The sequence below is a fragment of the Callithrix jacchus genome, chromosome 18, assembly GCF_049354715.1.
Source record: "Callithrix jacchus isolate 240 chromosome 18, calJac240_pri, whole genome shotgun sequence".
Lineage (NCBI taxonomy): Eukaryota > Metazoa > Chordata > Mammalia > Primates > Cebidae > Callithrix > Callithrix jacchus.
This window is the reverse complement of record NC_133519.1, coordinates 52,405,975-52,421,750: the sequence shown is the minus strand read 5'-3', so window position 1 is coordinate 52,421,750 and position 15,776 is coordinate 52,405,975. Positions and strand designations below refer to the sequence as shown.

Below are 15,776 nucleotides of genomic sequence, written 5' to 3'. Positions count from 1 at the left end.
ACATTCTGGCCAGGCAGTACACCCCCAACTCTGTACTTTCCTGGCCACCTGATGATACCTACTTTGTAGACAATCTGCTTTTCGTTTCTATGAATTTTAGAGTTAAGTGCTTTGTAGGATTATGCTTTTAGTCTAAAATTAATAAATAGGTATACGATTTGGTATTCAATCGGCTGTATGTATTGGTACAGGACATTGATACAGTTTGGATGTTTTGTCCTCTCCAAATCTCGTTTTGAAATGTGGCCTCCAGTGTTGGAGATGGGCCTCATGGGAGGTGTTTGCCTCATGGGTGCACATCCCTCATCAATGGCTTGGTGCTGTCATCACATTAATGAGAGAGTTCTCAGTCTATGAGGCAGCATAAGATCTCTTCGTTTAAAAGGCCTAGCACCTCCTTCCTCTTTTTCTTGCTGCCTCTCTCACTATACGCTGGCTGGCCTTTTGCTTTCTGTCATAATTGTGAGCTTCCTGAGGCCCTCTGCCAAAGCAGATCCTCACACTATGCTTCTGGTACAGCCTGTAAAACCACTTTTCTTTATATATTACCCAGCCTCGAGTATTCCTTGATAGCAATGCAAAGTGGACTAACAGACATAAATTTAGAAGTGCTTAAAAATGGAGGTTTCATTATCTTATATTAAGTAGTATTATTTTCAGACTGACAGGTCTAGGAAGTATTCAAGAATTCCACAGTATTAAAGTTCAGAGTCAATGTCTCCATATTTCTTTTTATTACTTAATGTCTGTCACCAGCATCCACTCATTCTTAAGCATTGCAGAAACCTGAAGCAAAGAGAAAATTATCTTCATACATTTTATCAGCACACTTCTCAAAGGCTCTATGCCAGGATTGTATCTAAGCTCTAATATAATTAAGGCTGAGACAGTATCTTGCATTTTCAGCTCCTATTGCTAGCGTAAAGCTCTGATAGCAAGAAAAAAAACATGCTGGGGAGACATGGGGAAGAGGTGTAGGCTAGAGAAAAGGCAGCATGCAGTGATGTATGTAACAGGCTCAGAGGCAGCTCAACAGATCTGAAGAGCAAGGGATTAGGAGCTGGACCCAAGACTAACTATGTGAAGTATCTTTTGGTTTCACACTCTTATCTTCCATCTTTTCTCTCTTACCATGCCTTCTGAATTTGTACATTTCTCTCAGAAAAAGTTTTGTGACAGTTAAGAGAGCCATAAACAACGTTATTTTCTCTCTAAATACAGTAAAAATTATTTTTCTATGGACTTGCAAATAAAAATTCCACAGCAGCCCTTTAATTGTCTCTGATGGGGAGGCGTTTGCATGACTCGTGGCATTCATTATTGCCAGGGAGTTGGATGTTATGACCGGCTAGGCCTGAGTTACACTCATATCACTGGGTAAATGGAGAATGGTGGTTTGGGGTGGAGAAATAAGGGACTGGAATTTTAAACTTTATCATAGGTATTGACATAAGCGAGAATGTTTTCTCAAAAAAAGATTTTTTTTCTAACACACTATCGATTACATTTTGTGAATTTAAACGGTTAGATTTTTGAGTATTAGATTTCTAGATTTATCACATTCTCTTGCTCTCAATCAGAATTTTCTTTATTTCTCTTCAGTATTATTTTATCTGTTGCAGTTATTGTACACATTGGCTTATATCTCAGAGTTCTTCAAAAATGATTGGGGGTAACATAATACAGGTGTATAACAGTATTGTATTCAGCTATCTTTTAAAAATATTTTGCAACCCATATTCTTTTCATATCTTGAGTATTTTATGTTTCAGACTGCTTTCACCAGTCCTATAATGGTGTTTTTGATTTTGTATTTCCTTTTATGAAAATGAAGAAAGTCCTGATCCTCACAGATTTGTTGTGCTATGCTCATCTCTGCATGATAGCTTTTAAAATCTACTTCAGGTTAAAGCCACTATGAGAAGCCGAGGAAGGCAGTACCCACGTGGGGAGAGTGGAAGAGGAACCATGGTGAGCAGACCCTAGCTGGCGTTAGAACTGGAGCACGAAGAAGCAAGCGTATTCATAGGCGGGCTGGTTAATGCAGAGTCAGCTGGGAGACCGTGTTTGGAGATACCCTGGCAGGAGGTTTGGAACCAAAGCAGGTATGCCAGAAGTGGGGGGAAGCAAGGAGGTAGCCACAGAGGTAGAAGATTGCTTATATGGGATTGACTGTAAAGAAGAGGTAACTATATCTATGATAAAATAGTGGAAGTCAACTTCTTCACTTTCAGAAAATGGAATTTAAAATATGGAAATAGAAAACGCTATTATGTACACAGTGTGATGATGTTTTTCATGTTAATGTGTATATTTGTGTATAACGTACTTGTATATATGTATATAACTATGTAAGTTATAATCATGCATAAGTTATTACCTTATTTCAAGTTACTGTGGTAGAAACGTTGGCATGTTTTTTTCTGGGTATAAATGATTAGGCAAGCTATCATGACTTAAGAAGTCTATAGATAGAAGTTCTCATCACATAAAAGGAAAGGGAATGTTGGATAAATTATCAAACACTAGTGCTAAATTGGGTATACATATTTCACAGAATTTCAAATTTTTTTATACACACACACACACACACACACACACTCCTGATTATGTTTGGTGTTATGGTAGGAATTTGTGAATATTATGAGAAAATACAAATCGTACTGCATCTCTTTTTCTGATTAGTATGTCCCTAGAAAAGAGGAAGATTATTTTGAAAGATTAGATTGCATCAACTCTGCCCAGTAATTTATGAAGTAAGAGAAAAGAAGCAGTTAAAGTATTATTTTATCCATTGGACCAGTTTATTGAATTTGCAGTTAATCCATTTAAGTCAGCATCCTTCTTATATATGTAAACATTTAGTATAAACTATTTAAAGCAATTTAATATTGCTCTCATCGAGTTACAGCCTGGTAAGCATCAAGAAAATATATTTTCTAGTTTTAAACTACAGCAAAATATGTACATAGATATGAGAGGGCATATGTAAAATGAGGTATCTCAAGGTTTCTCTTTTTCAAATTAATGCTTAAATTCCCTAAATTATGCTCACTCAGAATTGTTTCTACTTGTTTTCCTTAAACTGAATAATCTTATGTTAAAAGATTTGTATCTTATTTCTGAAAGATTTACTGTTAAGATAATATGTGCCAAACACTAGGCTAGGTACTGGGGATAAGAAATGAGTAAGTGTGTAGTAAAGAAATAGGTTACAGTCTGTCATTGAGTAAACTGAGTGTTAGGAATTTCCTCAACATGGGTGTGCCTTTGCTGTTTCTGATGGTCCTTTTTGACCACAATTGATAGTTTATGCCAAGAGGTAACCCATGGTAGATCCCAAAACAGTGTATCATAATAAGATGGATCAGGACGGAAGCCGGCCGTGTCAGCAATTGCTTTTGAGGACTTAGTCATAAATCCTTTCCCAAGGCCGATGTTGAGAATGGTATTTCTTAGGTTTTCTTCTAGCATCCTCACACTGAGGTCCTACTTTTAAGTCTTTAATTCATCTTAAGTTAATATTTTATAGGGTGAAAAGTAAAGGTGCAGTTTTATTCTGCATATGGCTAGCCAGCTTTCCCACTCCTTTTATTGAATAGGAAGTCCTGTCTGCATTGCTTGTTTTTGTAGACTGTCAAACATCAGATGACTGCATGTATGCAGCTTTTTTCTTGGTTCTCTATTATGTTTCATTGGTCTGTCTGTATGCTTCTATATCAGTACCATGCTGTCAGGCTTACAGTACAGTTTAACGTCAGGTAAGGTGATGTTTCTGAGTTTGTTCTTTCTCCTTAGGATTGTTTTGGTTCTTGGGGATCTTTTTTGTTCCCATGTGAATTTTAGAATCGTTTTCTTTTTTGTAATTCTGTGGAAAACAACATTCATAGTTTGATTGGTATAGCATTGGATCTGTAGATTGCTTTGGGCATTACCGTCATTTTAGTAATATTGATTCTTCCAATCCATGAGCATGGAATGTGTTTCCATTTGTTTTTCTCATCTGTGATTTTTTCAGCTGAGCTTTGTAGTACTCCTTGTAGAGCGTTTTTACATTTTTGGTTTAATATATTCCTAGGGTGTGTGTGTGTGTCTATTGCAAATGGGATTCCATTCTCGATTTGACTCTCAGCTTGAACATTATTGACAAATAGGGACACTACTGATTTTTATAGACAAATAAGTTAAAATTGTAATGAATATAAACAGAATACATTCCTTTCTCTTTTAGTATAAAACATATCATTTCTTACTGTAACAATGTCAAAAATATATATAATAATCTTAAGTAAATATTTTATTAATGTTGAATTAGTTCAGAAAAGCACACCTGTAATAAAAGTAAAACTCAGTGACTATTCACAAACTGAACATACCTGTTTAACCAGCTTCTAGATATAAAAAGAATGCTAGCCTTTCTGAAGCCCTCTAGTAGCCTTATCCAGTCTTGATTTTCTCCCCACCCAGCAGAGGTACCCACTATCCTGACTCCTAATAAAAAGTTTATATTATGGCATAATTCTTAAATGCATCTCTATTCAGTAAAAATTATATTATTTGTTCTCCCCAGTAATAGCACACTATTTGGGTTTTGAATCATAATAATGTTTAGATGCTGGTAACCCCAGGCTCAGAATTTAGCATACAAACATGATGTACTTTTCAGCTATCACATCTGCACACTTACGCCTTAGCTTTGCTCTCCATGGTTTGCTCTTGGGCCCATCCACCTTCTAGTTTATACATTTTTCCATATTCAGCGTGATGTTAACATTTTCAGTAAATAACTAGGAAGAAAATAGAAAGAAGTCGTGAGTTTTTCAGTGGATTTAAGGCTATGCAATATTGTACACTAGGGTCAACAAAGAAGACAGCTGTAGATGAATGAAACTTCCATCTCTGAAAATCAGTGGTACATGTTGAAGAACACAGTTAAACCTGGTGCTGTCAATATCCATTCATAATACACTATTGAAAGTGAAAGTGAGTATCTGTGTTATCTGGCCAAACTAATACCTCACTATCCATAGTTCCATTAACTGTTCCTTATATAATCATTTTAATTTTCTGTGTTTACCCCAATCAACCAATATAGTATCATATATTTTCTCTTTCTTTTTATATTTAATTGATGAATTATAATTATATGTACATGATACTTTTATATACATATACATTGTGTAATGATTAAATTTATCTAATATCTATAACCTCAAAAAATTACTATTTTTTGTGGTATTTGAATTTGCCCTTGTTGCAATTTTCAAAATATGGTGCTTTATTATCAACTACAGTTGCCATCCTGTGCAATAGATCTCAAAAACTTATTCTTGCGTAACTGAAACCTTGTATGATCTCTTAATCTAAATTACAATAGCCAATGAAATCATTCATGACTACATGTAATCATGATTGCCTTTCAAATTTCACAAAATGTAAATATTTTCCATGGAAATTGCAAATTATATGATCCAACCACATGAGCCAACTTACTAAGTTCGTTAGTGTAGGTAACACATCAATTTGATTTGAAAAACATCTGCATAACCAGTCTTTTCTTTCTGAAACTGCTTAGGAATAAATACATGCTAAAACAGTTAAAGAATAAAATTCTTGTCTTTTCTTATGTGAGAAAAACTTAAGAGTTGTATAATAATACTTGTTATTTTAATTCTAAAGGGTAGAACCCAAATCTTACATTTGATTACAGGCATTTAAATTCATTATATCATTTATAGTCATAAATATTGTTAGTTTTATTAACGAGTTTCATTTATTAAATATTTAATGGATTCCTGCTTTGTATTGGACTGTGTTCTAGGCGCTCAGGATATGCCATAAACAAAACAAATATTTATTTCTGTTCTTCTAAAGCTTAAAAACCAAGTATTATAGCAATTACAGACTTTTCACAGACTCACAGAAATGCAAGGAACAGAATTAGGAAAATTCTAATATAATGAGACTCTAGCCAGACAATGATAAATAATAACAAGAAAAATATTTGTTTCTCCAACAAGCACAAAGAATCATAGACATTAAGGACATCTTCTCTTGATTAAAATAATCAAGAGTCCTGTATGATCCTTGCTCTGTCATGAATGTAAAATGCTAAATTGTGCAAACTCGTCAACCTTCTATATCATTATTTTCCTTTGTGAAATGATAAAACAGTGTAAGCGCTGAGGTGAATATATGTGGTTTTGACTAAAGGCGAGAATCACTATGAATGTCTTTCAAAGAACAATCATTAGGGAAAGTAGTGCCACTGTACGTCCCATTTATTTGGTAACTCTCTAAAGATTCAGTTATGCTATATTAATCTGAATATGGAAATATTTTTCAAATACTATTAATTAAATGCATAATTTTGCTGAAATTGCAAGATTGGAGCCATTGTTTTCTATTTTCTAATTGCATTTTCCTGAAGTTTGATGCTTTCCTAGCTAAAAGGAAAATAATTAAAGGGCAAAAACAGAATATTTTGTACCAAAGATGTAGTGAAGTAAATTCAAAATTAAAGGAGGCTTAATCAAATCTTTACTAAATTATATGATTTCTAATAATTACTTGAAGTTTTCTTTTTTAAAATTATTTGCTGTGTACACATAGAAGTTTATTTCTCCGTAAGATATTTTGCAGAGATTGCTCTCTTGCAGGGATGCTGCTTCCAATTCTTTAAATGAGGACTCATATTAAATGTCATTTCCTCAGTGAGACACACCCCTAAGGTCATACAATTTAACATAGCTGTCAACTACCACTATTTTCTTTCACCGCATCTTTCAATTTCTTTTATCTCATTTGTCTTATTATATCTTTATTTGTTTAATGTTTGTTTTAGCACTCTAAACTTGTTAGGAGGGTATATTTGAGACCTTACTCAGGCATGGCATATAATAAGTTCTCAATATTTTTGTCAAATTAAAAAAGAGGTCCAGAGATAAATTGAAGACATTATTAAATCATCTGAAAATGAACTACTCTCGTCACAATGCTAAATTGATCGATTTTATTACAAATGGCTTTAACATAGTCTAGCATTATTAATTTGTAAATAGTCAAATATGTATGTGATTGTGTACAAATGTACTTCATGCTTTTTTGAAGACTAAGATGCTCCTGGTTTAAGCAGGGAGTATTTGAGTAGCACCATCTCCTTTTTGTTAATTCATTCAAAGTAAAACACTTTCACTAAGTGTTTTAAGGAAGATGGCTCCATCCTCTGTTCAAATGCAAAGTCTAGTTGGTTCTAAGCCAAAAAGAGTTTTTTTAACCCGTGATTGGTTTAGCGGTTAGCATGTGATCCATTTCTGTTGAATGAGACTTATTTACAGGGCAGTCTGGTGGTATTTCATGTAAATTTTCTTATTCCTAAGGTGAAACACAGGAAAATTCATTTACTTCTGCCCCAGGTAATTATTGTATATGGCATTCTCATGATGACAAAATAAAAGGAGAGAAAGAATCTGGGTCCTTGATATCATCGTTGTGCGATGATATTAACCAACCGTAAAAACACCTTGACTCTGAATTTCTGTTTAGTGAAAGCAGGTATGAAAGGATTTCTTTTATATCTTTAGTCAAAAGCTTTGAAGAATATTTTCAGAACAACAATGTATTTTTTAATATTCAAGAATATTTTGAAATACTGTTACTTTAAAATAATATGTGAAATTTAGGACTGATACTAGTGAATTCTATTTCAATAAACTATTTAAGGTGCATTATTATTAATTTCACCTTGATGGTCAATAAGAAGATTGTACATTAGTACAAAGTAAAGGAGATAAGTTTACTTAAATTGGATAAGAAACATGCTTATTATCTACTGTTTTCCCATTAAAATCTTCATCATAAATTACCTTATGCCAAACAATATAATAGCTATACCCCAGCTGGAGTTTAAATTCATCATTTCACACTGTGGGAATTAAAATAACAGTATCAAGTTTATGATCTTCTTTACTTTCAAAGCGACGAAGTGAAAATACACAGCTTTACTGAGTAATATTGATGACAATTAGCATGCACATTTGTCTGCCACAGGATGCTTGCTTAATTTTCAGTACATGACATTAAAGTAAATGATTGTTTCCATATGAAAAATATTGTAAAATCCTTATTACATTAACTTAACATTTCTAAAAACTTTATGAAATAAAAAATTTTACTACCTTCTTAAAGTCGAGCAAATTGATGCATAGAGGGACTGTGAGTTGCCCTGGGTCCTTCAGATGCTACGATGTGAAGACAGTCTGAATGTACTTTTAACCACTGTGTTGGCTTATTTTTATTAGATAGAAAACATACAGAGAATAAATATTCAAGAAATTTTTCTTCTATTAAATATATATGTAATTTGTTTAGTATTTGAAAGAATATTTTACTTGTATTAAATCAAATATCCTTTTATACCATTAGCACACAAATACATTTAATTCACTGTTTCTGAGAGGGGTCATAAAGTTTTAACTTAAGATTAACTTCTGAATATAGGAATTAATTTATCATGATACATATGGAAAATTTCTTGAAAGAAAAAGTCATGTTTACTGAACATTAAAGCAGGCCCATCTGCAAAAATGATTGAATTAAACTGTCAATGTAATTCATTAGGTTCCTTGGCAGGTGCAACAGACCTGTAGTTAAAATCTATTTAATCAATAAGCTCCTGAAGAAGTTACTTATACGAAAGATAGACCATAATAAATGACATACCCAGGGGTGCAAATTAAAAATTCCTTATTTTTCAATTTTTTTTTTTTTTTTTAGAAAGAGTTTTGCTGTTGTTACCCAGACTGGAGTTCAATGGCACCATCTCGGGTCACCACAACCTCCGCCTTCTGGGTTCAAGCAGTTCTCCTGCCTCAGTGTCCCAAGTAGCTGGGACTACAGGCACGCACCACCATGCCCAGCTAATTTTTGTATTTTTAGTAGAGACAGGGTTTCACCTTGTTTACCAGGATGGTCTCGATCTCTTGACCTCGTGATCCACCTGCCTCGGCCTCCCAAAGTGCTGGGATTATAGGCGTGAGCCACCGCGCCCGTCCCAAAGTTAAGTTTTATTCAAGCTTTAAAGATTGAATATTGCAAAGAAACTTAGGGGAAGACTATAAAGTCATTAACTATGTAAGCATAGGAAAAATAAGAAGTCACATAAAGATGGATTGATTGCTAAATATTAGCATTAAATAATTATTTCCTGTCAGTGCATTGTCATATTTGGGGGTTGCATATATCTATGACTTTTTTCCACTTATATATCTATCTATTTTAGATTTGTGCACATCATACATTTAATCATCTGAGCACAATTCCTTACAAGTTTAACGTCTTCCTCACTTTCTCTGTTAATTTTACACATAGGTGTACAATCCAGATAATACTTTCTTATAAAAAGCCACTTAAGCATAAAATAATATAAATATTTTATAAATTTTGGACGTCCATGGGAATTGGGCTTACTCTAAATAGTACCACTTATAGATTGATAAATATTTTATACACAGATATTTATCATTTAGTGAGGAAGCCTTTATTCAGGACTTATGATACACTTAGATGAAACACATGTGTGAACACAGGAGGATGAACTCTCTCTACTCCCAAGGAATTAACATTTTGGTATACTAGCTTATATAGATGGTCAAGTAGTATGGTCATAGTTATAATATAATTGAAATCTCAGAACATAAATATATGACATTTGTTTTTAATTTACAAATAAATAACCTATATATCAAGAAGTACCTTGTTGAAATTATATACTATCTTTGCAGTCATAAGGATCTTCCTCAGATCTTTCTACACTTATTATTTCTCCTAACCTTGCTATCTGCATTTTTTTTCATTTTCCACACTGCAGTAAAAGTGATAATCCTACAACTAAAAAATAAAAAATAATTTTAAAAATGATCATGCTAGTCTCCTGTTTAAAGCACTTAAATTCTGCCAATTGCTTTCAGGATTATATTTGGTTTCCGCAACATGAATATGTTTTGCTTAAATTTAATCCAATACTGGTTTGAGATGTAAGGGTGCTCCTGGGGCCTTTTCTTTCATATCACAGGTTTTGTAGGCCATCATTATTGGTTAAGAATTGGAAGCACTGTTCTGAGTATAACAATATGTGTCTAGAAGTCCATTCCGTTTATTGAGGGAACTTAAGAATATCTTTGGCAATAGAAAGACTTTTTTTTTTAACATGGACTAAGTGAAAGTAGACTTTGCTAAGTCTCTGGCGTAGCTAAGTAGCTTACACATTCAGCAGCTATTAATGACCTACTCTGAGCCTGAAACTGATGACTAAGACAGTCTAGTTATCTTCTCAGATTGAGGCAATTCAGGTGCTCTCCTGAACAAGATGCCTATGTGTGAGCTGACTTGTCTCTCAGTTACTGGTGATGAAAATACAGAGGTAGGGACAGTGGCATCTTACAAAAGTGTCCCCATTTATTTCCGTAAACACCTTGTGCACACTATTCTGTCTTGGGCCCACAGCCTCTTTCTTTCACTGTTTCCACTCTGTCTACTACTCCTTGCTTTCCAGCCGGGGCACAGGTGGTAAGTGAAAGGTTTCTTATTGTTAATATTCCTTACTTGTTTCTAGGGTTTTCAAATCTCAATCATCTAGTCAAATAACTATCTTCTAGTCTTAAGTTACGAGTGTGAATAATCTATTCCCATCCCCTACCTCCCCCTCTCTTTCTCCCTCTTGTGTTTTACTTAGACACATATTTCACTAAAATAAATATAAGGTGCTGAATGCCTAACTGAAAAAAAAGTAGAAATTAGTAGTAGAGATACACTGTCAAAAGTGTATTGAAATGGCATAGGTTTGACATGTTGATTCTTGGCATACTCATCCTTAAACTCCCATTAGAAAATAACTGAACAGATAACAATAGGAAAAATATACAACTATAATGGGAAAATAAGTCTAACATTAATTTTCCAAAGTTTGGAACTTGAGTCTATTATTAATGTGTTATAATTGTACGATCATAAGTTGACATTATTGGCTAATACATACTTCAACCTTATAAATTTATGAATAGGACCATGTATAAGTTCATAGAAGATTTATGCTAGTCATGTATTATAGCTGTGCAGTGGAAGAGTCTTATCAAAGAACATTAAAGTTAACTGTCCATCTCTTCAAATTTGCTTTTTAAAAGACAGCATTTAAAGTTTTAAAAATCCAGACAGGGCATGGTGGCTCACAACTGTAATCCCAGAACTGTGGGAGGCCAAGGAGGGCAGACCATCTGAGGTCAGGAGACCAGCCTGGCTGAAATGGTGAAACCCCTACTCTGTTAGAAATACAAACATTAGCCAGGTATGTGGTGGGAAGAGCATCTGTAAACCCAGCTACTGGGGAGGCTGAGGCTGCAGAATTGCTTGAACCCAGGAAGCAGAGGTTACAGTGAGCCGAGATAAAATAAATAAATGAGTCAATAAACAGTGTTTTAAAAAATTATTTTTTTCTAAGATGATAAATTTTAAAAGAAATAGAAACACAAATATTCAAAAATTAAAGGAGGAATAAAACTAACCTCAACCCCAAATTAAGATCAAAACAAAACTGATAAGCAAAAACAAATCGCAATAAATAGTTTTGAATATTTAGGAGTATATTTGCCTTTTTATAATTATCATTCAAAAGTGAAAATTTTTTATTAAAAATATCTAATCTTAAAAATAACTGACATAATTTCAAGAAATATTCATATATCTATCACTTTCCATATGCTGTTCTAGATATCACGTTATTTCTGAATATTGAAAAAGAATGTAAACTGCCAATATTAGCTTGTCACTTAACATTTTCTCTGAATATCCCAAATAGATTGCGTGATGCTAGAACAATGGATGAAGTAGTGTACATTGTATGATGGTACTCTATACAGCTTAGTCTCACTTATTCTCAGCGCGGTAAGCCTCCCCTCCACAAAGCAACCTCACAGTGTTTTCATCCTTTAGTACAACTAAACACACTCTGTTGCATCACAATTAAGTCTCTCACACTGAATACTAAATTATCTAATAACAATAGTAATGATCATCCAGTAAGAGGTTGAATTAATTAGAATTTCAGGCCACGTACTCTAGGACAAATGGTCTGGGTTCATATCCAGCTATTCTGTTTACTCAGCACACATGAGCTTTCTATTTGTAAAGTATGAATGCTAATAATACAACTTACCTCACATGATTACTGTGAAGAGCATATGAATTAAGAATACTTGAAAAGTAAAACACTTAGAAGAGATGTTTTAAAATACTTTTAAAATGCTAGCTATGCTATAATATTATTACAATTTCAATGATGTGAGAACAGAGGTTTATTTTTCCTTTTATATATGCATATATTTTTAGATCTTATAATAGAGGATAACATGTGGAGGTGATCTAAACATTTTCTTGACTAAGTGAACATTTACCAAACACTTTTAACTGCCAGGCACTGGAATAAATATTTCATATGCATTACTTCTTTCATTTTGCTAATAAACCTTTGAGATTAATTGATCTATATGTTTATTTTCCTGACAGGGGGCTTAAAACATATGTTAAATTAATTGCTCCATATTACCTGGTCAGGAAGCTTACTAATTTCCTATTTCTGCTATAAAAGTGACCAAACTTAACAGCTTAAGCAACCTGTAATTATCATCTTATATTTCTGGATTTCAGAAGTACAAAATATGTCTTATTAGGATAAAATCACGGTATTAAATGTTTAAGCTTCTCCCTGGAGGCTTTTGGGGAGAATCTGTGTTTTGTTGTTGCTGTTATATCCTTGTTTTCCTCTTGCCTTTTCCAGCCTCTAGAGGCCTTCTGATTTCCTCAGCTTATGGCTTACCTCCTCCTATGCAAAACAAACACGCAAAAAATGGAAACACCCAGAAAGTGTAAACCCTGAGAGGAACAAAAGGTTTTAGTTAAAGTAAAAGGGCTTTAGAAGACTCAAATAAATAAAATTGAAAACACAAAAGGGGCCATTACAACTGATACCATTAAAATAAAAAAGCATTATTAGAGAGACTATTACAAACAACTGTTGGCCAACAAAATAAAAAATCTAGTGAACCAAGAAGAAATAGAACATCTGAACAACTGCAAATAACACGATTGAATCAGTAATAAAAAAAAGGCTACAATCAAAGAAAAGTCCAAGTTCTGATGACTTGACTTCAGAATTCTATCAAAGAAGTGATATCAATTTTCCTCAAACTCTTTCAGAAAATCAAAGAAAATTTTTCTAAATTCACTTTATAAGACCAACAGTTTCCTGATACTAAAACTAGACAAGAACATAAAAACAAAAGAAAACTATAGTCCAATATATTGATCAACACAGAAGCAAAAATCCTAAACAAAATACTAGCAAGCAGAATCAAACAGTACACTAACATGATTATTCACCATGATCAAGCGGCATTTATCCCAGGGACACAAGGATGATACAACACACTCAAATCAACAGACATGGTGTATGACGTGGTATATGAATGAGTAAAACACTTATATGATTATTTCCATCTATGCATAAAAAGTGTTTGATAAAATCAACATCTCATTATGATAAAAACTATGGAAAGAAAGAACAAACATCAACACAATAAGGGTTATATGACAAAACTGCAGATAACATCACACTAAATAGAGAAAAGCTGAAGGCTTTTTATCTAACTGGAATAAGAAAAGATGTCCACTCTCATCACTCTTACTCAATACAGTACTAGTCCTAGTCAGTGCAATTAGGCAAGGGAAAAAATAAAGGGTATCCAAATTGAAAAGAAGGAAGTCAAATTGTCAAGTGGTCAAACTGTTCCTGTTTGCAGACAAAATGAGCTTATTTTATAGAAAATCCTAAAAGCCCTACATAACTTATTGAAAGTGAAAAATGAATTCAGCAAAAATCAGTAGTGTATTTATACACCATGACAAAAACAGCAGAAAAAAAATCAACACAGCAATGCCATTTACATTTACAGTAGCTATGAAAAACAAAAAATAGGAATAAATTTAACAAAGGAGGTGAAAAGCCTTTACAAGGAAAGCTATAAAACACTGATGAAAGAAATTTAAGAGGACACACAAGAAAATGGAAAGACATCACATGTTGGTGGATTAGAAGAATTAATATTGTGAAAATGACCATACTACCAAAAAAGGTCTAAAGACTCAATGCAATACCTATGAAAATACCAATTCACAGTAATGTTTTAAAACTATACAAGTAATATGGAGATCAAGGACTTTAAATAGGAAAGCAATATTCAGCAAAATGAATAAAGCTGGAGGGATTATTCTTCCTAGTTTCAAATCATACTAGAAAGCTATTGTAATGTTAAGTGCATGGAACTGGCATGAGAACAAACAGACCAGTGAAAGAGAATAGAAAATCCAGAAATAAATCCACAAGTTTACGGCCACTAATTTTTAATAAGGGCACTAAGAAAATAAGTTGGAGAGAGAACATTCTCTTCAATAAATGCTGCTGAAGAACCTATTAAACACTGTATGAAGGCTTCACAGAAAACTAGAAATAGAATTACAATATGAAGCAATTTCACTATTCAGTATGTATTCACAATAAAGGTAATCAGTATGTTTAAGAAACAAATGCACTGTCATATGGATTGCAGCTCTATTCACAACAGTCAAGACATGAAATCAACCTAAGTAACCATCAGCAGTTGAAAGGATAAGGAAAATGTTTATATATACACAGTGGAATATTATTTACCTACATACAATAATGAAAATCTGTCATTTACACAGAATGAATGAGTTTGTAGGATAAGTAAAATAAGGCAGGGTCAGAAAGTCAAAAACCACATTTTCTCATATGTGAAAGCCAAAAAAAAAAAAAAAAAAAGGTATCATAGAAGTAGAGGGTAGAATAGTGGTTATCAGAGACTGGAAAATATGGAGAGGATAGCCATATGTTGGTTAATGAATATAAAATTACAGCTAGGTAGAAGACATTCTAGTGTTCTATGGCACTGTAGATTAACTATAATTAACAACTAAATTTTCAGAATCACAAGAAGAGCAAATTTTGGGTGGTTTCCTACTAAAAATTATGGCCGTCTTATATGATGGATATGCTAATTATCCTGATTTGATCAGCACATTGTATACATGCACCGAAACATTTCCCATGAATATGTATAATTATGTGTCAATTAAAAATAATAATATATGCAAAAACTCAGCTATCCTAAAAGCATATCATAAGTAAACAGGTAATACCTGGAAAATAAAAAAAGTTAAAATTTAAAAATGTATGTAGAATTAAAACATAAATCTCAATTTCTTCTAAAAAATCATATTTTATATCATATATGTATTCTATTGAATCCTATAATAGAAAAAGACAAGGAATAGCAAGTGAGAGAATATCTCCTTATCGCTTTGAATTAGATTTCCTGGTGACTTATGTTTTTCACCTTTTTATGTACTTTTTGGCATATCTTATTTGGAGAAATTTCCATTCAAGTATTTTGTGCATTTTGAAATTAGGTCATTTGCCTTATGTTGTAAGAGTCTTTATATATTCTGAATATAAGACCTGTATTAGGTATATGCTTGGAAAGTATCTTCTCCCATTCTGTAGATTGTCTTTTACTTTTTGATAATGCACAAAAGTTTTTACTTTTGATAGATTCTGAATTTTTGCTTATTGGGTGAATCAGTCACTTTTGATGTTATTACATATATCTTATTGTATTAATATGATTTAAAAATTAACAGTTAAAATA

At 33.0% G+C, this 15,776-nt stretch overlaps 1 protein-coding gene and 1 long non-coding RNA gene across 13 annotated transcripts in view; one reads left to right on the top strand and one right to left on the bottom strand.

The window, feature by feature from the left end:
* LOC118149217 (uncharacterized) overlaps positions 1–15,776 on the bottom strand; it is a 468,469-nt gene that overhangs the window by 9,433 nt on the left and 443,260 nt on the right. For 3 of the 5 annotated variants that reach the window (XR_013529253.1, XR_013529252.1, XM_078355342.1), the window contains 2 exons: positions 8,178–8,286; positions 4,688–4,787 (listed from right to left, as the gene is read on the bottom strand). Coding sequence is in view for 3 of the 5 variants with exons in the window: in XM_078355342.1 (XP_078211468.1) it covers positions 8,234–8,286 (53 nt within the window). In the remaining 2 variants the exon portion in view is untranslated. The remainder of the gene's footprint in view (positions 1–4,687; positions 4,788–8,177; positions 8,287–15,776) is intronic. The other 2 variants (XM_078355344.1, XM_078355345.1) reach the window with 1 other exon arrangement.
* LOC118149216 (uncharacterized) overlaps positions 1–15,776 on the top strand; it is a 98,992-nt gene that overhangs the window by 20,720 nt on the left and 62,496 nt on the right. For 4 of the 8 annotated variants that reach the window (XR_004736538.3, XR_008477737.2, XR_004736540.3 and 1 more), the window contains 2 exons: positions 1,906–2,105; positions 4,857–13,475. This is a non-coding gene — a long non-coding RNA (uncharacterized LOC118149216). Of the gene's footprint in view, positions 1–1,905; positions 2,106–4,856; positions 13,476–15,776 lie in introns of those variants that run through there. The other 4 variants (XR_008477734.2, XR_013529254.1, XR_008477733.2 and 1 more) reach the window with 3 other exon arrangements.